Source organism: Sarcophilus harrisii, chromosome 2, assembly GCF_902635505.1.
Source record: "Sarcophilus harrisii chromosome 2, mSarHar1.11, whole genome shotgun sequence".
In the NCBI taxonomy this organism is placed as follows: domain Eukaryota; kingdom Metazoa; phylum Chordata; class Mammalia; order Dasyuromorphia; family Dasyuridae; genus Sarcophilus; species Sarcophilus harrisii.
In genome coordinates, this window is record NC_045427.1 from 580,686,052 (window position 1) to 580,710,382 (window position 24,331).

Sequence of the window (24,331 nt, forward strand, 5' to 3'; positions counted from 1 at the left end):
GTGGAGGGATATGATCATAGTCTGTAAATTTATGAAGGCAATAGGTACAGGGTTATTGTAGAATCTTCACTTAATGCTACCTGCATTCAGAGGTAACTATTGATATTTGCAAAATGCTACTTAATTACAAATAAAAATTACAAATACATTTAAAAAAATAATCTGTGATTTTTCAGGTGCACTTACTCCTTCTATCAGTGAAGATTGCTGCCCATTTAAAATGTAATAGATAATATTTGTGAGTTGTTGCCATCAATGGGGAAAAATAATAAACTTATGACAAGCTCTCTTTTTAAGGAACATCTCTGAATTTAGCCAAGTTGATCTTAGAATAATGATCATCAATTTGGAACTATGCCCAAAAGTCTACCAAACTATGCATACCCTTTGATCCAGCAGTGTTTCTACTGGGCTTGTATCCCAAAGAGATCATAAAGGATGGAAAGGAACCGGCATGTATAAGTGTCCTTGGTCAAGTTGCTCCTATACTATATCTAATAAGGCCTGAATTTTATTACTTGCTAAAAGCCTCTGTTCTATCCACACTAGTGTATCAGTTTTTCACTGAATAGAAACAGGTGAGAGTGCAGGCAGGCCTTCAACAGCAGCTCTGCCTAAAAAAACCAAAGTACTCAATTGTAATCCTAACTGTTGTAAGATGTCTCTACCCCTTAGGCTGATGGGGATTTTTCAACTACAAAAAGAGTAAAAACTCCTGTTTCACCTTCAAATGTCCATCTCAAAGGGGTAGCACTAACTTCAGCTGCTATTGATCCTCCTATATAGCAGGATCACTGACCACACTGATACACCAGTGTGGGTAGAACAGTGGCCCTTAGCTAGCGATAAAATTCAGGCCTTATTAGATATAGTACAGGAGCAACTTGACCAAAGACACTTACAACCTTCTCTAAGTCTTTGAAATTCCCCTGTATTTGTTGTAAGAAAGAAATCTGGAAAATGGAGGATGTTGACTGATTTAAGAAAAGTAAATGAACAGATGGAAACTATGGGAACTCTTCAGCCCGAATTCCATCTCCTACTCAGTTGCCTAGAGAATGGTCTCTTTGAGTTATAGACATTAAGGATTGTTTCTATTCTATCCCTCCAGATAAGGAGGATATGAAAAGATTTGCCTTTTCAGTGCCCTTTTAATTTAACTGAGCCTTATAAAAATATGAATGGACAGTTTTGCCACAGGGAATACAAAATAGCCCTACTATGTGCCAAATGTAAGTGCCTCCTGCTCTTAAGAAAAGCATTTCCAAAAATTATGTTATTACATTACATGGATGATATATTGGGATATGCACCTGAAGAGCAAATGTTAGAAATATATCCACAAAAGATCATAGAAATACTAAGGAACTACAAATTGCATATAGCTCCAGAAAAATTCAAAGCCATGCTCCTTTACAATATTTAGGATATGAAGTATATCCTAAGGTTCTTACAGTACAAAAGCATTCTTTAAGAAGATAAAAGCTAAACACCTGAAATGACTTTCAGAAATTGATAGGAGATATCCAATGGATGCATCCAATGTTAAGCTTACCACCTATCAATTGCAACCATTGTATGGCATTTTAAGGGAAGACAGTACTTTAAAATCACCATATCGGCTTACAAAGGAAGTCCAAAAGGCTTTGAGAGAAATTGAACTGGCTTCATTCAATGTGGTTGAAAGAGTTACTCAAAAACCCTTGGAAATATCAGTTTTTGCTACAAAAGAGGCACCCACAGCAGTCCTTCATCAAGGAGACAGTGTGATAGAGTGGGTGAACTTCCCAGCACAACCAGACCAAATTCTTACTCTTTACCCAGTGCTTGTGGCTATACTTTTATTAAAGGCCATTAAGTGAGCACTACAATTATCTGGGATAAGACCTGAACAAGACATATACATTTTATACCAATGCACAAATTAATGTATGCTGTGAAACCATCCCAGAATGGCAAATTTTATTGCCACAGCTCCAAATTTTACACACAGGTTTTCATTAAAGATAACTCAACTATTACATAATTGGCAATGGATTTTTGAAGAAAAGGTTTCTAAGGTTCCTCTTAAAGGACCAACTATCTTTACAGATGCATCCAAACATAACATTTGTTCTGTAATCTCTCATGACTTAACTATAGAGAGTAGTCAGAATTCCTTTTCAGTCTACTCAGCAGAATAAATTTTATGCAATCATTCTAGCTCTTACTTATTATCCAGGAGATGTAAATATAATATCTGATTCAGCCTATTCAGTAGGTGTGATACAAAGAATTGCCAGTCCAAATAAAATTTGTAGCTTCTAACACATATCAGCTCTTTAAGGAACTTCTAGAGAAAGTGAGAAAGCATCCAGATAAGATTTATATCTTGCATGTCCACTCTCATACTGAACTTCCAGGTTCTACTTTTTGATGGAAATTCAAGGGCAGATAGCCTTCTAATCATATTAGCCAATACTCCTTTATTTCAGGCAGTCCAAGAATCTCATAAATATCATTTAGATATGCTGCTCAAGCTTCACATTTACAATTTGGAATAACAAGAGAGGAAGCTAGGAACATAGTAAAAGCCTGTACAACTTGCCTTCCTTTCCATGTTCCTACACTCCCTCCAGGGAAGAACCCTTGTGGTTTGAGATCCAATGAAATTTGGCAAATGGATGTGACCCATTATAAATCTTTTGGTTGTCTGCCTTTTAGCCATGTTGTAGTAGACACCTTTTCAGGATTTACTTTTGCAATACCAGAAGCAAAAGAGACAGCCCAAGTGGTCACTGAATTCCTTATACAAGTATTTGCAATTATGGGTGTGCCACAAGCAATAAAAACAGATAATGGACCTGCATATACTTCTAAACATTTTGCACACTTTTGTGCGCAGTATTAGATTTTACATACCACTGCCATACCTGCCACAGGTAACCCTAGAGAACTTCTAAATTTAGCTCTTTATACTATTAATTTTTTGATTCTTGATAAAGATGCACTGTCTCTGGCAGATAGGGTAGTATCCAGTGCAAGGAGCTCCATTATCTTTAGATAATTGCCAAGTGATGTGGAGAGATCCAGAAAGTGGTGAATGGAAGGGACCAGATAGGTTAACTACTTGGGGGAGAGGGTTTGCTTGTATCTGTCCTGATGGAGAAGGAATCAGATGGGTGCCAACGAGCCATATTCACCTTGTCCATTGGAGACAGACAGAGAAGACCCAAGAAACAAAGGAAAAGACCCATGAAACATCAGATGTTTCCATCTCTGACTACATGTGCCAATGAACAATAAAAATTGTCAATAACACTGATACAGGACTTCAAAATCTACAGGAATCATTGGATTCCCTGATACATGAAGTAATGGACAATAGATTGGTTTTGGACTATCTCTTGATTGCTGAAGGAGGTATATGTGTGATTGTTATTTATACACCTTCCTTCTAGGATTTATGGACATATATAATTCCTCTTATTGATTCAGGTTGTTTGTTACATCACTACTAGCTTGTGTTATATTACTATGTGCTTGTGTAATACCTCCCATGCTGATGGATGTATGTATATCTGTTTCAAGTAAAACCCTTCAATCCAGAGGAAACCCACTAACAATATCTAGTTTGGTGTTTTCACCTTCCTTCCTGAGAAGTCAGGGAGAGTGTGACTACCTGTGTTCTAAAACAAAAGAAAGGAGAGATGTAGAGGGCCAGAAATCTGGAGAAGTACACTTGAAACAAGGTGTTAACTCAGTGGAATTGAAAAGATAATGGTTCTCTAGTTCACATACATCTAGTATGATATAATGATATAATCACTCTAGATTGGCTTATACTCAGTGTATTGTAATGATGTAATTGTAACAGGGTATTTAAACTGGGGACAAAGTCAGACTGAGGTGGAGACTGATTGAGACTATCAGATACTCAGAGTGCTGGAGGAGACTGGTCAGACTATAACAGACACAGACTGTGAAGGAGACACAATAAAGACTTTGGACTCTATTCCTGACCATTCTCATAATATCTATCCTGCTGAGACCAAGGCCTGTCCAGAGGACCTCCACAAAGGCTAGCCTGAACATTATACACATATGCAAAAATGTTTGTGGTAGCCCTTTTTGTAGTGGCTAGAAACCGGAAACTGAATGAATCCCCATCAGTTGGAGAATGGCTGAATAAGTTATGGTATATGAATGTAATGGAATATTATTGTTCTGTAAGAAATGATCAGCTGCATGATTTCAGAGAGGCCTGGAGAGACTTACATGAATTGATGAAATGAGCAGAACTAGGAAATTATTGTACATGGCAACAAAAATATAAGGAGGTCAATTCTAATGGACTTGGCTCTTTTCAGCAATGGGATGATTGAGGCCAGTTTCAAAGGTCTTGTGATGAAGAGAGCCATTTACACCCAGAGAGAGGACTGTGGGAACTGGAGTGGACTACAAAATAGCATTCTCACTCTTTTTGTTGTTATTGGCTTGTGTTTTGTTGTCTTTCTCATTTTTTTCCTTTTTATCTGATTTTTCTTGTTCAGCAAGATAATTGTAGAAATATGTATAGAAGAATTGCACATGTTTAACATATATTGCATTACTTGCCATGTAGGAGAGAGAGTAGGATGAAGGGGGGGATTCGAAACACAAGGTTTTGCAAGGGTTAATGTTGAAAAATTATCCATGCAAATGTTTTGAAAATAAAAAGCTTTAATAAAAAATAAAATTCAGGTCATATAAACTAAAAAAAAAAAAAAAAAAAGAAAGAAAAATGATCATGGCATTATGGCCTTGGAACTGTTTTGGAAACCTTTCTAACTTGTTATGATCTCCAAGAGATTACATTCTGTTAGCGCAGCATTTGTAAAGCCAGGGGCACCTCTCCACCATGAGTCAGCATTGAGAAAAAAAGGGATATTTCTTTTTATCTGTAGTAGACTGTAGGAAATAAATATAGGGACTTGGTTAAGCCAACTTGTGGTTTGGATGAAACTACAAATAGATTTTTAAAGCTAGACAAAATGGAAATAGTTTGGGGTTTAGAGTCAGACACCAAGATCTCTATCCTTTCTTTGATACTAAATAGCTGCATGAAAGGAACTCCTACTATAACATACCACTGAATAGTTGTCCAGTTTCTGCTTAAAGATTTCTAATTAAGAGAACTCATTACCATCTTAGTTAGCCCTGTTCTATTTCTGGTTAGCTCTATTTGGTAGGAAAACTTTGAAGAAATCAAATTTAAATGTGTCCCTTTGTAACCTGTATCCATCTTTTTCCTCACTTGTAAATTAAAGATAATAATGCCTTTCTCATCAGAATATTGCAAAGAAAAATGCTCTATGATCTCTAAATCCTTTTATCAGTATGAGGTTTTTTTTAATTCAATAAGACTTTTTAAGGCCTTTCTTTTGTCTCAATTTTTGTGTATATTTTGAGTTGTATATGTATGTTTAGTTAGGGGATAGAGTTGATAACAATCAGGGAAGAGTTCAACTAGGAAACAAGAGTGAAAGGATATCAGGTCTCTTGATCCTCTGACCCATTTTGCTTTCCTGAAAGTCCAATTTCTAGAAGTAGATGGCCAGTGTGATTCCAATGCAAATCCAGAATGGAAAAGGTATATTTTTCTCTATCTTCTTCATTTGGGAGCAATTTGCTTATCATTTGCTATCTCATAAATAAGTTGTATTATATCAGAACTGGTGATGAATAGAAGAAGGATCTTTTCCTTCAAACAAGTCTAAAAAACAAATTAGATTTCTAGATGAAAATTAGAGCAAGGCTTAAATGCATTCCAGCCAGCATTAGGGGATATATTGAGTGACCCTTTAACAGACATATCTCATTCCAAAATCCCAATATAATACGGATATATGTTGGGTGACTGTTGTACAATGAGGTCAAACAAGTTCTGGCATATAGTACTGCCAAAAGTGCCAAAAATTAAGATTTAGGAGTGACATGAAGTCTTGCACATATGCTGAAAATTAAAAAAGTGGGGAAAACCGTTAGAAATAGGAGATGTCTTGGGATAGATTTACTATATTGCTCATTACTGGCAAAAAAAAAGCCAGAGATAGAGAGAGAGAGAATAATAAGAGTCCTGAGAACAACAATGATTACCTTGACTTGGCACTGAACTTCCATAGACAATAACCTATGATAATAATTCTTAAACAATTGTAGGATTGAGTTTAGAGTTAAGGCTGTTAGGACTTGGACTGAGTGCTTGTGGATGAGGAAGAGGGCACCTCAGTGAAGGTAAGAAGGATTAATGATAAGGAAATCCATTGTTATTGTGTAGTGGTAGCAATGTATTGAAAACAAAGGTGGGAGAATAGTGCATTTTGAACAGGAAGGGTGCTTTTCAACAAGACTGAGAACTGACAATGGGAAGAATAACTTATCAGACTAAAGAATGAAGAAAAATATGTTAGAATGTTGGAGGCAAGCTGAATAAGTCTGGCTTGGCAGCATAATCAGGAAATTCAGTATGGATATCTCAGTGACTTTGGCTACGATTCTAACAAAAGGTCCATCTTTGGAAAAGTGGCACCTCTGTCCCATTCAGAGTATAGTTCTGAGATTTACCAAATATTTAATTCACCAGTTAAATAGTTCAACACACATTTATTGAGTCCCTACTATGCATAGGGATGAGACTACTCTTTAAGAGTTCATTGTCTTGTAGGCAAGAAAAAGCACACATACCAGCCACATGTGATAAACACCATAGAAGGTTGTGGACAGAACATGTTGGGAATTTACAAAGAAGGGGAATTATTTTGAATTGGAAAAATTTAAGGAAAAGTTTCATAGAGATGGAGCCTTTGGAGGGCTCTTGATGGATGAACAAGATTTTGATAGGTGAAGATGGGAGCAGGAGAAAAAAGAATACAATTTTATGGCAGAGGAAATGGTATGATCAGGGCCACTGAATCAGAAAAGCTTGAGGATATGATCAGCAATGTTGAACAAACTACTATTACTTGAAAGTGAAAGATCTAAAAAAGAGTAATGAGAGAAAAGAGTAGAAAGATAAGTTGGGAACATAACTGTTAGGCAAATTATTTGGAAGCCACTAAAATTTGTTTGTTTTTTAATACAAAGTGATATGACCATGTTCAGACCTGTATTATAATCTTTGTTCAATATCATTAAGTAGGATTGATAGAAGAGAAATCAGACAATTAGGAAGAAATGTTTCAATAACACAAGTTAGAGGTAATGAAGAAATACAAGTTAGGGTAGGAAGAGTAAAGATGGAAAGGACAAATTTAAGAAACATCACTTTAGTGGAACTGATAAGATTTGGAAACTAATTAGATGTGTGTATATGCAGAAAAGAACAAAGTCAATGATGCTTATATGATGCTGAGACTGGATCTCAGTGGGTTCCTGAGATAGAGCTCAAACTTCTCTGTGTGTATCATATGAATGGAAGGAGTAAGATAACCAATCCAGAGTCCTCCATCATTTTTGCTTTCCCTATCAGTGGCTAGCTATCCAAATTGATTAAACCAATTAAACATAGTTATTATGTTTAATTATTTTAAACAAATAAAACATAGTTATCTCTTTGATGCTGATTGACAAAGATGCTAACTAGTATCATTTGTAGAAACTAGAAGTGGGAGTGATTTTCTTACCCTAAATTTTTATGTGCCCATCAGTATTCTGAGACTCCTTCAGTATATTATTTCTGTATCTGGGGAATTGGTGGTAACTTAAAACACTCCAAGCCAATAATTTTTAAATAACTTTGCCTGTGTGGCACTATAAGAAATGCTTTTTAAAAAAATTCTAAACACCATCTCCCTTTGAAGTCTTCCAAATTCAAATGCACAGTCTTTGACACCAAACCTTGCTCTCCCAGGCCAAAATACACACATACCATTGCACTTTAGAAGGACAATAATTATAGGTGAGGAGATTTGTTGCTCAATTAGACAAACAACTGTGGCAAATCTAGCTACCTTTAGTGATTACTTATCTTATCTTTACACTGATTCCCATGGCTTTTATTTGACAACTTTCTTCACACCACAAAACAGAAATACTTTATTAAATAAGTTCAACCTGCTATGTTGATTATCTAGCTAAGGTTCATGCCAAAAGACTTGAATCTTGGCCCTGGTTCTGCCAATAATTAATGTTAGAGAAGGAGCTTTCCTTTTCCCCAGTTACTTAATTTCTTTTTCCATAAAATGAGAATGGTAAATGAGGGGACCTCTTAGGTTCCTTTCAGTTTTAGAATTCTCAGATTTAACAATCATAAAAAAAATCTTTGCAGATTAAAATGTAGGCCCAGGAATTAAAATACTTGAACATAAAACCACATAATGAATCAATTAATTTAGCATACAACTCCTACTAGGTGCCAGGCACAGATTCACAGAAGAAAAAAAAAAAAGAAAGTCCCTTCTGTCAAGGAAATTTTAATGAGACAGATATGTAGATACTGGGATAGGACAGGACACATTACCGAGGAGACTCAGAAAGTCTTTGTGCAGTAAATTATATTTTAGCTAAGTCTTGCAAGATACTAGGGAGTCCAAAAGACAAAGGTAAGAAAGGTATTTGCAGTGGGAGCAGCTGAGCACAGGAGAAGGACTACCTCAGTAAATCCACAAATGTTTATTGAAGTCTTACTGTGTAGTCAGCCCAGCACTGTGCTCATTAGAATCTTATAGCAGCCCTGTGAGGTAGATTCTATGGTTATCACCCTCATGTTACAATTGAATAAACTAAAGCAGGCAAATATCAAGTGTCTTGCCTAAAGCCACACAGCCAGTGAATATCTGAGGCCACTTTAGGACCGAGAATTTCCTGATTCCATACCTGGCACTCTTATCGACTTCTCCATTTAGCCTTCCCTAAAAGGATGCATCTATGGGGGCAATGTAGAATGCTATTTGTAGTCAGACAATGTGGCTTTGAATTCCTGTTCTTTGCAGATCACTTGATCTCTCAGAACCCTGTTCCTGATATCTTTGAAATGAGGATAATTTTTATACTGCCTATTATACAGAATTATTTTAAGGTTAAAATAAGTGACCATATGTGAACAATTTTTTAAAATAACTAAGTTTTGTACTATATAAATGTGAATGATTATCACTGTTAGTAAATAGTACTAGAGATATCTATGATACAGGGAAAACAATTCCTTTGGGAGAATAGAATATTGCATATGTTTCTTCAAAATGCACACGAAAAGGTTAAAAAAAATCCCAGTTAAACACCTTGCAATTGGGAAAGAATTTTGATTCTGGCATCAACCCAAGAGTTATAGAGAAGGTTCACAAAGGAAGCCAAAGTAAGTACCAAGCTATGTTATGACTTGGGAAAGGTTCCACCACTCCCTGATTAACCCACTGAAATGTGGGTTATCTCCTATAGATCACTGTACCAATGCCTGATTGTTGGTACAGACCTACCTGGTGCTCCATTAATTGCAGATGGCTGTGTCCAAGGACATCTATCAGTGAGGTGTCCATCAAAAAACGTCCTAAAGAGACATTTCAGTCCAAATCAGCTGAGTATCTAATGTGGGCATAGATGTAGAGTTGTATACCTTAGATTAGTTACCTGCCTTGAAATTTTCTGTGTTTTGCGTCAGGAATCAGGAAGAGAAAAGCATAGGACAATATATGTTTTACTCAAGAAACTGGTTTGAATATTTGTACTCTGAACTTGTGGTTTCCCATCTATGTTGGTTTAATTCTTCATTGGTTAAATACAAGAGCTTCTTTGTAGCTAGACTGAGGATGTTATCTAGGTTGCTCTTTAGCCTAGGTAATTTTGGGTGTTTATTTTTATTTTTATTTTTCCTGCAGTTACATTTTGGCTGGATGTGAAATACTTTTATTGAGCTGTGTGTATTCAAAAACTTTCATTTGTTCCATTTCCTTAGAATCTTGGTATTTGTTGTGATTTGAAACACAAGTCAAACGTGAGACAAAGGCGCAGTTGGTTGGACTGACTATGGGATGAATGGACTGATTTGGATGAAAGGATGAATTGACCTGAATGCTTCCTTTAAACTCACCATGACCCAAAATTTCAGGTCTCAGGGTGATTTCTTGTTCATCACATTCTACCCAACTTTATGTACTTATTCTGTGAATGCCATAAACTCTGGAGCAAGAATTTGCTTAAAAGAATTTCAGCTTTTGAAACAGGCTTCTTCTTGGGTAGAATATTTTATTTATTAACTGTCTGGCTTCCCAAGAATAGCTTTTTATCATGTTTTATTTGTGTCTAAAGTTCCACTTCTCTTCTGCTTTTTACTTTGAGACTTTTCCCCTGATTAAAACAAAACAAAAATGTTCCTTTATAATTTTTATATTGTCTTCACTGTCAGAGTTATCCAATTGAACAAGTTAAGTTCCTAGTAATGAAAGAGTGAAAAGAGTAAGGTAGTGACTGTGGGTTGGGAAAACCAAGTTGGCCTGGGCAAAAAATCTTGTGATAAACCAAATTGGTCCAAGTTTAGAATCTTGATAAAGCATGTTTGACATATTATTGGGATTCCTGTTCAGTATCTGGTCTATTCCTTGAGAATTTCCTGATATTTTTCTTCTGTCATCATATTTAATAGAATTTCAAGCATTACAAAGATATTAATTCACTGAGGCTTTTGAGTGGTCAGATAAATTCAAATCTACTGTGCTTTTACATTGACTTAATAGAAATATGGATTAAAAAAAAAAACAAGAGTAATCTAGTGTGATGAGAGTGAAGATTTCCACAGCTATATCTAAGGTACACTCAAGTTGTCTTAGGGGGACCCTTTTACTTTTGCTGTTCTGCATTCATTTTGTGGTGATCTGTTTGTTTGTAAAGAAATTTGGAGAGCTTGGATTTTTTGACCTACTCTGCTATCTTCCCAGAATTACAAATCTATGTCACATGTTGGTTAATTAAGGGAATGAAGCATTCTTAACCTGGAAAAGAGAAGATTTAGAATTTGATTAACCTTTTCAAATATCTAGATGACTGCCACATGGAAGTATTAAGCTTATTCTATGTGTCTCCACAGGGCAGAATGAGAAGTGTTGGATCAAAATTGCAGCAAAGAAGTTTTCATTTTATTGGAAGGAGGGACTTTCTGGTAACTAACTAGAATTTTCCAACAGTAGAATGAAACAGGGAATTCCTTGTCACTCAAAGTGCTCCATAAGAGAAAGGATAATCTCATAGCAGAAATTCTATAGATAGGATTCCTGCTTTGGATAGGGGGTTGGGATTACCTTCAAGATCTCTTTCTGAGTTCCTAAAATTCTACTATGATTCCAGATCTGGCCTCTTATATGGATGGAGTAAATTGTTGTCTGTGTGGTAGACTTTCTAGGGAACTGAGAAAACCCTAGTGTTGTCTCAGAATAACTCTTGAATATGGTTTGATTGTACCTAAGATTAAATCAATGAAGTTTAATTCCTTTACTTTAATGATCCCCCCCCCCATTAAATACAATTATACTCCATGTATAACTCCAAGTCCAATACCAAGATTTGGGGCTTATATTCATTTTAATCTTGGGGACATTCTTTTTTGATTTGTGATCTCATCTACAATTTCGTTTGGGAACATCAGAATTTGACTTTTTTCCACTCTCAAAGCAGAAAGAGCCCTCAGCTCCCATGTAAGTACTTGAGCTAGCAGGACATAAAATACAGCGGACGTTTTATTTAACCCAATAAAATCCATAATAATTATAACTAAAATGTATATGGTACTTTAAGATCTGAAAAGTTCCTTACAAATATTATCAACTTATTCAATTTTTATGACAATCCCATGAGGATAGTGCTGGTACTGTACCCATTTTGCAGATGAGGTAATAGAGAGATTAAGCAATTTATTTAGCATTATACCTATTAAGTATTTAAGAAGTAGGATTTCAAAACTAATTTTCCTGATCCACTCTAGATAACATAGGTAAAATGTTTTGCAAGCTTTACAGAGCTATATAAATGTTAGTTCTTATTATTAGTACCTTCAACTGATACTTTCAAAATAAAAGATCCATAAAATAGGAAAGAGTTGTACCCAAACTAATGAATATGAAAACAACTCTTCTTTCTTTTCAGTGGCCTCTACTCTTCCACAAACTTCTAGGCTCATATCACTGCTCTAGAATTAAAAGTCCCCTGTGTGAAAAAACTGCTTGGGATTATGTATGTTGACTCTTTTCCCCTAAACATAGACAAGTGCCAAAGATCAGATTGGTTCTTCCATGTTTTGGATGTAGTCATGACTGCTCCTTTGAGCTCTGAATTGTCCTGAAACTCTAGTACTAGATTTAAGAGGCTTGTTCTCAGAATTTCCCCTCTTGCCTAAGAACTCATAAATGCAACTAATCACTCCATTCCTTCTTCTAATCATTGTTATCTCTGGGGACTTTTGGTCTCTTCCTCACCTAAGGTGACAGAGATCCCCATTCTTCCTTTTCTATTGGCTATGATTTTCTCCTTTGTGCTCCCTCTTTCCCTCCCTCCTTCCTTTTCTCTCTCTCTGTCTCTCTTTTCTTCTTGTTCTTGTTCTTGTTCTTGTTCTTCTTGTTCTTGTTCTTCTTGTTCTTGTTCTTGTTCTTGTTCTTGTTCTTCTTGTTCTTCTTGTTCTTCTTGTTCTTGTTCTTCTTGTTCTTGTTCTTGTTCTTGTTCTTCTTGTTCTTGTTCTTGTTCTTCTTGTTCTTGTTCTTGTTCTTCTTGTTCTTGTTCTTCTTCTTGTTCTTGTTCTTGTTCTTGTTCTTGTTCTTGTTCTTGTTCTTCTTCTTCTTCTTCTTCTTCTTCTTCTTCTTCTTCTTCTTCTTCTTCTTCTTCTTCCTGTGTCCCTCTCTGTCTATCTTTCTGTGTCTTTATGTCTTTGCTTCTATTTGTATTTTTCTCTTTCTTTCTCTGTCTTTGCCTTTCTTATTTTGTTTCTTTCACTGTGTCCTTTTGTCTTTGGCTCTCAGTCTTTTTCTAGCTTTCCATGTTTCTCTTTTTCTGTCTTCCACACTTTGGTTCTTTGTCTTTCTGTCTCTTTTTGACTGCCTCTATCTCTTTCTGCCACCGTGCATTCCTCTCTCTCTGTTTCTGTCTCTCCCTTTTTGCGTCTCTGTGTTTCTGTCTTTTTCTCTCTCTGTCTGTATCCTTTCTTTTTTTAAAAAAGCCAAGTTTAGGTCTGTGACTAGCTATGATTCCATCAATCATCAACAACAAATATTGTTAATAGGGCAATTTACATCTAATATAAAAACATGTCAATTAAGAAGCAATGTCTCAAATGTGGGTGACAATGAAGACTGTTATACTTTGTTTTGTCATTGATTGTGTCCTTATTGTGAAATCCCAAGTTAATAGTTGAATGCATTCGCCTGTATTTGAAAACCAATATCTAACACATAGTGTGAATAAGTTTGCCCCTTTCTTTAGAAATTGTTTTGATAGAAAAGAGAGCTGAAAGAGAACATGAGATTACTAGACTACTGAGACTGGGAAAGAAGAATTTTTTTTAAAAAGGCAAAAAAGTGAGGGTGAGGCCATTAAATACTCACCATCTATCTTACAATTTTGTTGTGGGATGGTCCTGGAATAGATACAATCCAAATATTTAAAAGTCATAAAATAGTTACCTTCTTGAGATCACGGCAAATGAGAATTGGATTGGTTGAAAGAATTGGGCAAGAGTAAAATGGAAAACAGAAAACTTATGGGAGAATATGAAAGCTATGTATTCAAAATGTCTTCTGGTAGAGGGAAAAGACTTTGCGTGGTCCCAGAGAACAAAAGAAACAATGGATAGAAGTGTCAGGGAGATATTAACAATCAAAGCTCCTAAAAAATGGTATGGGTTACCATGGCAGTAGAAGATTCCTCCTAATTGGAATTTTTTTTTTTTCTGAGGCAATTGAAGTTAAGTGACTTGCCCAGGATCACACAGCTGGGAAGTGTTAAGTGTCTGAGATCAGATTTGAACTCAGGTCTTCCTGACTTCAAGGCTGTTACTCTATCCACTACACCACCTAGTTGCTCCCTAATTGGAATTCTTTAAGCAAAGGCCAGATAATTACTTGTGGGTATTTTCCCTCTTTTCCTATCTCTATCTCTCCCTCTCCTTCCTTCCTTCCTTCCTTCCTTCCTTCCTTCCTTCCTTCCTTCCTTCCTTCCTTCCTTCCTTCCTTCCTCTCTCTCTCTCTTTCTCTTTCTCTCTCTCCCCTTTCTCTCTCTCCCCTCCCTCTCCCTCTCCTTCTCCTTTCCTCCCTTCTCTCTCCTCCATCTCTCTCTTTCCCTCTCTCTCTCCCCTTTTCTCTCTCCCTCTCACTTTCTTTCTCTTTGTCCATCTCTATGTCTCTGTCTCTGTCTCTGTCTCTGTCTCTCTCTGTCTCTGTCTCTGTCTCTCTCTCTCTCTCTCTTTCTCTCTCTCTCTCTCTCTCTCCCCCCTCCCCCTTTCTGTAATTCTTTTTCAGATATGGTCAAACCATTTGGCTCCTTAAATTGTTTTAACCCTGAAAAACTGTGATGCTGTAAGCTACACTTATTCTTAGAAGGTGAATAAGAGCTAACAGAAAATGCATTTCCTTAAAATGTCTGTGAAAGCTGTCTAGTCTACAATCTATTCCAGGCATTTTGATGGTCCTTTTATATCCTGGAAGAGTGGGCCATTTTAAAAACCATCAGCGTCACCATGACCATCAATCATTCCATCACCTGTCTGACTACATGAATTAGGCAAGCAACTATACTTCCTAAGGCCACAATTTCTCCTCCATCAAATAAAGGAATACATCTACATGTTCACTTTCATCCCTTTCAACTCTAACATGTTACTGTTCTATTGTTTTCTGTTAAGAGCTTCTAGGGTACTATGTTAAAAAAACGAGAACATATGATATATTAGACACAGTGATTACCTTTGAGAGACTTTATAACCTAGTGGGAAAAATAGAACAGGGGCACAAAAAAGAAAAGAATAGAAATGAAGTGGTGCCAATTGCTAAATGGATGACACAAATATTACAAAGTGAACAAATGAAGAAAATGGAAAAATTTAGATATGAATTAGTCTAAAAAAAGAGAATTTCTGGGGGGAAAAGTTTTGGTGGGAAGTACTTGAAGAAGGGACTGTGTTTGATTTCTTAATCTATTATATCATTTGTCTAAATCCGGATATAGCTTTCCATCTTATCAGTTCTATCTGCAGTCCAGCTAATCATTGTCTTACTTCTTCCCTGAGATCCCTAGGATCCTTATCTTCAGAAATTCAAATGACTCCAAGTCTTCAGAGCTGACATACATGTATTTGCTCTCCCAGGGCTTCAGATCAGAGTTAGCCAGTTCACAAAGTTCTCACAACCTGCAAAGGAGTACGGGAAATTTAGAGGCTAAAAGTTCTCACCTATGGGTGTCATCCAAGTAATGGATAACTGGCCACAATGAACTTACACCATTCTTTCCCTTCCAATTCTTTATCTCTAAAAGTGAATTATTGATTGATTGAGCACAAAGGTTCATAAATCAGAAACAGGGGAGTTAGGAGGAGAAACATGTTAAACAGTGGTCACTAATTCTTTTCAGTCTTGGTTCTGTGACTAAGTAGTTCTATGTGACTGTAGGTATATCACTTCATTTCTTTTAGCCTCAGTTCCCCAACTAAAAATGAAGGGAATAGTATACTGTGATTATGTCATTTGGAGGTATTGTCTTTGACTTCATTAAGAATTGGCTATTAACCCTTTACCTCCTTTATGTAAGGACTTATCTCTAAGATCTGGGGATCATATATGATTGATATAAGCTTTTTCTATAAGACACAATTGAACTGCTTCCTTTTCTCATCCCACATCTCTTGGTGGTTATTTAATGCTATTTTTAATGCACAAGTTATTGTTGATAATACCATGCAGCAATTTTCGCACATCACTTCTCCAATGTGATCTGCAATGAGATTTAGTGTTCCCCGATTCAGAGCCACATAGTATCACCAAAGAAATATGGGTGTTCAAAGAGAAGGCTTTATTTCAAGTTATATAATTATGACACAATTGCATAGAAAAAGTAAGTGGATGGGAGATTTAAACACAGCATTGTTTTTAGTTGGGGAAAATAAAGGAAGAGTTTAGTGGAACTATATTTATCTCATTGTTGTTAGTACTTCCTACAGGGGAAAAGATTGTAAACCATACACTACTTCTCATTCTGTGGAACTCTTGTCTATCTACTCTATTAATGTTAGACAGGGAGTTCCCCCCCCCAAAAAAAATGTCTTGGGAGACATATGAAGGAATATTGAGATGTAGGAGAGAATATGTTCCAAGCATGAAATATGGTTTGTATAAATGCATTACATATAGGCAGGAGAGAGTGGGTAGGGGGCTATGCAAGATCTTTAATCAGAGGAATAAGATGATTGGGCCTGTGTTTAGGAATGGTTGTGAAGAATAGAATGGAATGGGGAAAGATTATTCAGTGAGAATGGGAGAGGTTTCTCTGAATTATGAGGAAGTGTGATACATGATACCCAAACCTCTGTCTAGCTGATTTATGAGCTAAAGAAGAATGTTCATTATTGTACTTTCTACTATGTAATGCTCTAAGTTTTCCATACTTGTTTTTTTCTGCAAAATTCCAGAAATTTAATGGGGCAAGTGACCATGGGAAGATGGGGGAAGGGGAATTCTACTAAAAAACAAGCAGGAAATAGGTCTTTGCTCTTTCAAATAAAAATAGGTACTAAGGACTAGTGGGGAGATGATGTAGAAGTTTCTGTCTTTATGAAGGCATTATGGATAGAATGCTGGACTTAACATTAAGAAACTTAGAGCTCAAAACTTGCCTCAAAAAATTATTAGATTGTGAGCCTAGACAAGTCATTTGATTTTTGTCTTCCTCAATTTCCTTGTTGGTACAAACAATGTAATAATACTTATCTCTTAGGATTCTTATGAGGATAAAAGAGTTATTTGTAAAGTACTTTGAAGACCCTTAAGTACTGAGAATTATTATTATTGTTATGCAAACCCAAGCAGTCTGTTTCTTATCATTTACTGGTAACATTCTGGAGAGCAGTGTACTATTCTCCTGTCTTGGCAGAATACACAAGTTAATGAAGAATTATAAGGAAATAAAAATATCCTTTGCTAATGGGACTTCCAAGTATGGTGGAAAGAGCCATGGATTTTGAATCAAATAGTTTGGGCTTGAATATCTCTGCTCTATCATTTCTTACCTGTGAGAATAGGCAAATCACTTAAATTCTCTGAGCCTCAATTTCTTTATATAAAACATCAATGATTTGAACTAGATTAAGGTCTCTAGTTCAAAATCCTATGATCTTATGATTCTAAATGTCTTGCTACTTTAAAGCTCTGTGTTTTGTCTCTTAGTCTAAGTTTCTTTATACACAAAATGGAGCTTTCAGAAGCTTTCCAGAAGAACAAATGAGATTATGGATCTAGAAGTCCTTGTCTAACTGTTCGGTCTTTTATACATTTGTGTGTGTGTGTATGTGTGTATGTGTGTGTGTGTGTGTGTCTGCACTAGTACTCTGATAAATCCATGATCTCAGTGATATAGGAACTCTCTCTAATGGGGTAAATTGGAAGCCATTCATGTCTTCTCAAGCTATATGATTTTTGTGTCATTTTTCTACTACAAATTATCTATCCATAGGTAATTCAAGCAACGTGCTAGATACTTTCCTTAATCTTCATTCACAATATATTTATTACATAATTATTGCTACCAGCAAGGAATTGTTGTAAGCAACAACAACCATAATACTGATAATTTTGAGATTTGGAAAAGCTAGAAGCTTAGAGATCACTAGGAGTAGAGATTTTTGATAACTATCTCTTAGCATTGTCTAAAAGCTAAGTCCTGAACAAAAATGGGTGACAACAAATAGCTTCCCATTGGATTTGACAGTGGGGTGTTGGTTCTTTTCATGGAAGTTTCCATCTTTTTGGTTGATTGTAACATTTTGTGCTTATCCAGAAGGTGAGAGCAGGAGGTACTAAAAGGAATACTAAGATCTCCATGGCAAATAGAAGGTATTGGAGCACTTGTCTAAGCATTGTAAAATACCAGTGGCTACAACATAAAAGGGAATCTGATTGGGAAGGACTCAGGGATTGCATGATTTGAGATCAAATCTTAGTGATTTGGAGGTAGGACCAGAACAAAAGACAGGGACTCATTTGAATCTAAAATAAGGGCTGTTTGGGGTTCTCATTTAAATAGTGTATGGCCAACCTTTCTTCTTTGCCATCACGCTAATGGGACACCGTGTGCTACCCTCAAGGTCAGCAAGAAGTATTCATGGGGCCATGAAGGAAGTGTTCATTAGGGCAAACCATCACAGAGATATTCTTTCCCCCTAGGTTCCCTCTTCACTATTTGCAGAGTAGCCCACATCCTGGTTTGTCTGGATTATCTTGGAGCATAGATTCCATTGGTAAATGTAGGTTCCCCTATGTCCTAGGGAGCTCTTGGGAGTCTTCTTGTTGGATGGCAGAGAAGGAAGTAGCAAATTATATTATTAATTTCAAAGTGCTTTTGTAATTGGAGTTCTGCCAGATCTTTCAGGGGGCAATCAATCAGACACACCTATTCTGTTCTCACAGAGTAGTGACCTGCCTATGAGTTAATTTACTTCCTTTTAATAGATTTATTGCAGCAATCACAAGAGACTAACTGAGAGCACACCTCCTCATACCTTGGAGCATATAAATTTCAAAGTGTCTTTATTGAGAATGACAGGGACCCAGCAAAATGGGCGTCTTCATGTTCCTGGGGGCACTGCTATTTTGTTTCCAACTTCTATGTGCAGGTACCATTACTAATTATGGTTTTGTGTATTTTTTTCCAAAGTCTTATTTGAATGAGTTTTAATGTTTTAGACCCTGGTTCTATATGCTTCATTTCAGGAGGAACATTTGCTACAGCTGAAGGTAGCCAGTAAATGTGTTTTATACACACCAGACTTTGACTAAGTGATGGTTTTTTTTTTGTTTTTTTTTGCAGAATTGGGTGAAAGACAGTAATTTTTTTCCTTCTTGGAGAAATATAAGCAATTGGAATCATAGCAGACTAATTCCAATGTCACTGGATTCATTAAATCATCGTGGAAAGATTATTTGGTCTTAAAAACAACATAATCATTATAAGTTTATAGGACATGTGGCTGAGGGATAAAATGTTTCATCTTAGGCTTTTTTGCATTTGTGGTTCAAATGGAAAGAATCCAGAATGCTTGATTCAATGTAATCTCCATGATACAAGATGGGCAGGACAGATTCCTTTGCTGATTCAATGTTTCTTAAAGACTTGTAACTTGAATTCTGCCTGCAGATTTGTCTGTCTTTAAATGCTTCCTAATTAGAATACACATATAGTTAAGTGGTTTGACAGTCCAAAAGGGAACTGAGAACGCACTCTTTTGTCTGCTGCATCCTTTGCCAGATGGCCTAGAGCTAGCTTCTCACCCAAATCTGAGTGTCCATGGAATGGATAGCTACATTCTTGCAGAGCCAAAGGCAAGCCCGTGTAGTACTGTGTTCTGTGATTCTTTCCAAGACAATTTTCACAGGACTGTTGAGTGAGCAAGTGCTTAGTCATGTTCTCATTAAATGTGCATATTTTTTAAAAAAATTATTTTTTGTCAGATTCAAGTGTTTCATAACCCTGTATGTTTACGAAAGTAAATGATCATTCTTAGTTATCTTTATCTAAAGAGAAAAGTTTGTACAAGACCCTGGGGTTTGTGTTTTACCTGGCAAATTAACTGTATTAAGATGCTAAAAGTAAACAAGCTTCCCTACCTCCCACTTAAGACCAAATAATGATGTTCTTATAATAGATCCACATTTTTTACCCTCCATCCTTTTGTGTTCTTACAGAGTAGTTGTGCTGGGATGATGGAGATGGGCTTTGAGAATAACATTTTAAATGATGAATTCTGGAGAACCCTGAGGATGTGGTTTTTAGCTATCTTGTCACAAGAAGACCAGGAGGGTGCCTAGGAAGAATTTTAGTACCTCTCTCTCCCAAAGCTCTAACTATTGATTTTACAAGTTTTTTCTTTTTTTCCATTTCAGGAACTCTGTCAGAAACTATTGACAGTGGTAAGTCTTTTTAAAAATGTGTTTTCATTTACAACTGGTAATTGCAAAAGTGGATTTCTGCTTTATTAGACTTTGTAGAAGTCTTTTTTTTTTTTTTTTTTTACAAAAGATAAAGCAGAGGGAATTATCCTCTCCAAAAAAAAGGAATTCTTAGCTCTCCTTCCCCAAACTTGAATGTCAAATTTTTCTTTCTTAACTTAAATAGTCTGAGTGGAAGCCTATAACTTTATTTTTTTTTATTTAATAGCCTTTTATTTACAGGTTATATGCATGGGTAACTTTACAGCATTAACAATTGCCAAACCTCTTGTTCCAATTTTTCACCTCTTACCCCCAGCCCCTCCCCCAGATGGCAGGATGACCAGTAGATGTTAAATATATTAAAATATAAATTAGTTACACAATAAGTATACATGACCAAACCGTTATTTTGCTGTACAAAAGAATCAGACTCTGAAATATTGTACAATTAGCTTGTGAAGGAAATCAAAATGCAGGTGGCCATAAATATAGGGATTGGGAGTTCAATGTAATGGTTTTTAGTCATCTCCCAGAGTTCTTTCTCTGGGTGTAGCTGGTTCAGTTCATTACTGCTCCATTGGAAATGATTTGGTTGATCTCGTTGCTGAGGATGGCCTGGTCCATCAGAACTGGTCATCATATAGTATTGTTGTTGAAGTATGTAATGATCTCCTGGTCCTGCTCATTTCACTCAGCATCAGTTCGTGTAAGTCTCTCCAGGCCTTTCTGAAATCATTCTGTTGGTCATTTCTTACAGAACAATAATATTCCATAATATTAATATACCACAATTTATTCAGCCATTCTCCAACTGATGGGCATCCATTCATTTTCCATTTTCTAGCCACTACAAAGAGGGCTGCCACAAACATTCGTGCACATACAGGTCCCTTTCCCTTCTTTATAATCTCTTTGGGATATAAGCCCAGTAGTAACACTGCTGGATCAAAGGGTATGCACAGTTTGATAACTTTTTGAGCATAGTTCCCAACTACTCTCCAAAATGGTTGGATTCGTTCACAACTCCACCAACAATGCATCAATGTCGCAGTTTTCCCACATCCCTCCAACAATCATCATTATTTTTTCCTGTCATCTTAGCCAATCTGACAGGTGTGTAGTGGTATCTTAGAGTTGTCTTAATTTGCATTTCTCTGATTAATAATGACTTGGAGCATCTTTTCATATGACTAGAAATAGTTTCAATTTGGAAGCCTATAACTTTATCCAGCATGGGATGGTTAGTGGATAGAACACTTGAACTCATGAAGATGTATATTATCATCCAGACTCCAAAGGGTGCTGTGTAACCATGGAAAATGTACCTAACCTCAATGAACCTTAACTACCTCATCTCCAAAATTGTGGGGGAGGGCTGTACTCAGTGATTTCTTAGATCTCTTCTAGCTCTAAAATCTATGATCCTTGCTCCCTGGGGAATCTGGGATTGGTGGATCACTTGAGCTCAGGAGTTCTAAACTGCAATGGGCCAGCACCAACTGAGTGTCTGCAACTAAATCTGACACCAGTAGAGGGAAAAGGGCTACTAGGCTGCCAAAAGGAGAAATAATCACTGGTTGTATTGGACCTTTGAATGGCCACTGAATTTCTATCTTAGGCAGGATAAGATCTAGTCTTCAAAGTAAACAAAACAGCAATTACCACAGCAAAAAATCCCATACCATACCATCAATGTTTGCATGAATATAAACAGAATTGATTGCATGTGAAATTGAATTGGGGATGAGAAGAAATATTACATAGAATTTGTTTTTTTTTCCAAAAACCATATAATAAATTCAACTTATAATTTTCAAAATTGCATGATCTAACATATTTCTATAATTAGGCATTTTGGGACATTTAGAACAGAACTTAATTGATCAACATTCACTAAGCTAATAACTTTTCGGAAAATCTTTAGTTTTAGGTTTATAGGGATTTATTGACTAATTAGAAGCTTGGAAAGGGAACTAATTTAACTTATTCTTTAATCTTGCTTCCAATAGAGTCTACAGTGTCTTCTAAGTTTTTCCAAACTCCATTCAATAAGTAGTTCTGTTTGTGCTCTTCTCAGGAGATCCTTATAGAATATAGTCCATTATTCTGACAGTATTTGAATTTAGAATGGATCTCTTTGTAGAGAGATCCATCCTCTCAGATTCTTCAGTGGTTGAACCCATCTCTTTTCAGAGGCACATTTGTTGGTGTGGCAAAAGAGATAGCAAGCTTAGCCATGTTGTGGAGAGGATATTTGAATTTGATGAAAAGTCCCTAGAGAAGAATTAATTTATTCTTTCTCTCAGTCTCTTTTCTCTCTCTAACTTTGTCTCTTTTTCTATCCCTGCCCTTCTCATTTTCCTTCTAGAAATTATTTTCCTGGATACACTATTCACCTTCTGAAATGCACATCTATAGGTCTCTTTCCTAGCCAAATCAACAAATCTAATGTTCCACTTGCTCAGAGGTAGACTTTCTTAGCAGCCTCAAGTTTTACCAGCTTTCACCTAAAGTGGTTTCTTTTTGTGGCCCAGAATTAGTCTGAATTTTTTCCATATAAAATTGATTCTCACAATTTTTTCCTAATTGATAAGGCATTAGGAAAAATAATTTTGAGGTATCATATTGGATTATTAGTTTTAGTTAGGAAGAAGACTCTATCTTCTTCCAAAATCTCATTAGTTTTAAAGATGAAAATCAACCTTTATCAATCTTTGATCCACTTTACCTATCTCTTCCATCAAAAGACTCAATCTTGAGCCTTGTATAAAAAGGTCTGGACTTGAGATTTAAGAACACAGTTTTAAGTTTAGAATTACTGGGCAAGTCATCTCTACCAGTCCCATTTTTTTTTTTATCTTTAAAAATCAGGATACTAGTATCTTTTCTTCTTAACTGAGGGTTGCCCCCAAGGAAAATGCTTTATAATCTGTAAGGATTCCTAAGAAAGTAGATTATTCTTATTTGATCAGACATGATTGTGGGAAGAACTCCTGAGTGGAGCATTAAAGTTAGAGATTGGCTGGTGCACACCACCACAAGAACTTCAGAGAATAATTCAGAAATAGGGATCTCATATTCACAAGTTCTAACTTATGAAGAGTCTTCCCTCTTAGGTCTAAAAAAAATTAAATTCAATGAAACTAGTTGAAGCTGAATTGTTTTCCTTCCTAGTCAATGGAGGGAATGGGTGTTAAGATTGGATAGAGATTCTTTACCAAGGATACTAGAGTACTGTTTGTTATGATAGCTGGGATACAAGAGATGCTAGTGTTGTCTGCAGGCAGCTCTATTGTAGCTATGCAGTATCAGCCCTAGGAGGGGCTGGAAACATTCTCCTGGATGTTAATTGTTCTGGGACAGAGTCCCATCTGTCCAATTGCTCCCATCCTGGGTTCTATGTTCATGAATGTGGCCACAGGGAAGATGCTGGCATTGTTTGTTCTCACTCAGGTAATATTGTTTTGTGGTTCAGTTATTTCAGTCGTGTCCAACTGTTCATGACCCCATCTGGGGTTTTCTTGGCTGAGATACTGGAATAGTTTGCCATTTCCTTCTCCAGCTCATTTTACAGATGAGGGAACTAAGGCAAACAGGGTAAAGTGACTTGTCAAGATCACACACAACAAGTAAGTGTCTGAGAGCAGATTTGAATTTAGGAAGATGAGTCCTGAGTTCAGACCCCTATATCACCTAGCTGTCTTGCTGAGTTGGTATCTCTCTATAAATAAATAATTTCTTCTCTTTTCATGGGTAGCATTTCCTGAAGGAGATGATTCAGTGAAATTCTTAGGCTGGAATGAGCTTTATTTCACTTACAGCAGCCTCTATAGATTTTTTTAAAGCTGTTAAGTGTGATTTATTTCATTGGCTTTATGGCTTCCCCACTGAATATAACAGAGTTTTTCCCCACTGGTTCTGCCTTCAGAAATGGTATTCATGAACTTACAAATGATGAACTCAGAATATGACAAGAGCTTGAAGTCAGGCTTCAATTTAGGCTCAATAATTACTCCTCTTCCTGACAATGACAAAATGGATTTTCTAGCATTTTGTTAATGCTAATACTCACTCACTTACTTTTTAAATTGGATTTAACTTTGGTACTTTTGATTTTTAAAATGACAGCTGTAAAACTAAAAAAAAAAAGTTCCTTTTTCTATTGATGAGATAGGGACTACATGGAATTTTATTGGTGGTGAGAA

At 36.3% G+C, this 24,331-nt stretch overlaps 1 protein-coding gene across 4 annotated transcripts in view; it reads left to right on the forward strand.

Annotated features, from left to right (window-relative positions):
* Positions 1-18,714: 18,714 nt before the first annotated feature.
* The window catches only part of LOC100930384 (deleted in malignant brain tumors 1 protein-like), a 58,755-nt gene continuing 53,138 nt past the window's right edge, over positions 18,715-24,331 (forward strand). For 2 of the 4 annotated variants that reach the window (XM_031955992.1, XM_031955993.1), the window contains exons 1-2: positions 18,719-18,811; positions 20,079-20,105. In XM_031955992.1, coding sequence (XP_031811852.1) covers positions 18,754-18,811; positions 20,079-20,105 — 85 coding nt within the window. In that variant the 5' untranslated portion in view covers positions 18,719-18,753. Of the gene's footprint in view, positions 18,812-20,078; positions 20,106-24,331 lie in introns of all 4 variants that reach the window. The other 2 variants (XM_031955995.1, XM_031955994.1) reach the window with 2 other exon arrangements.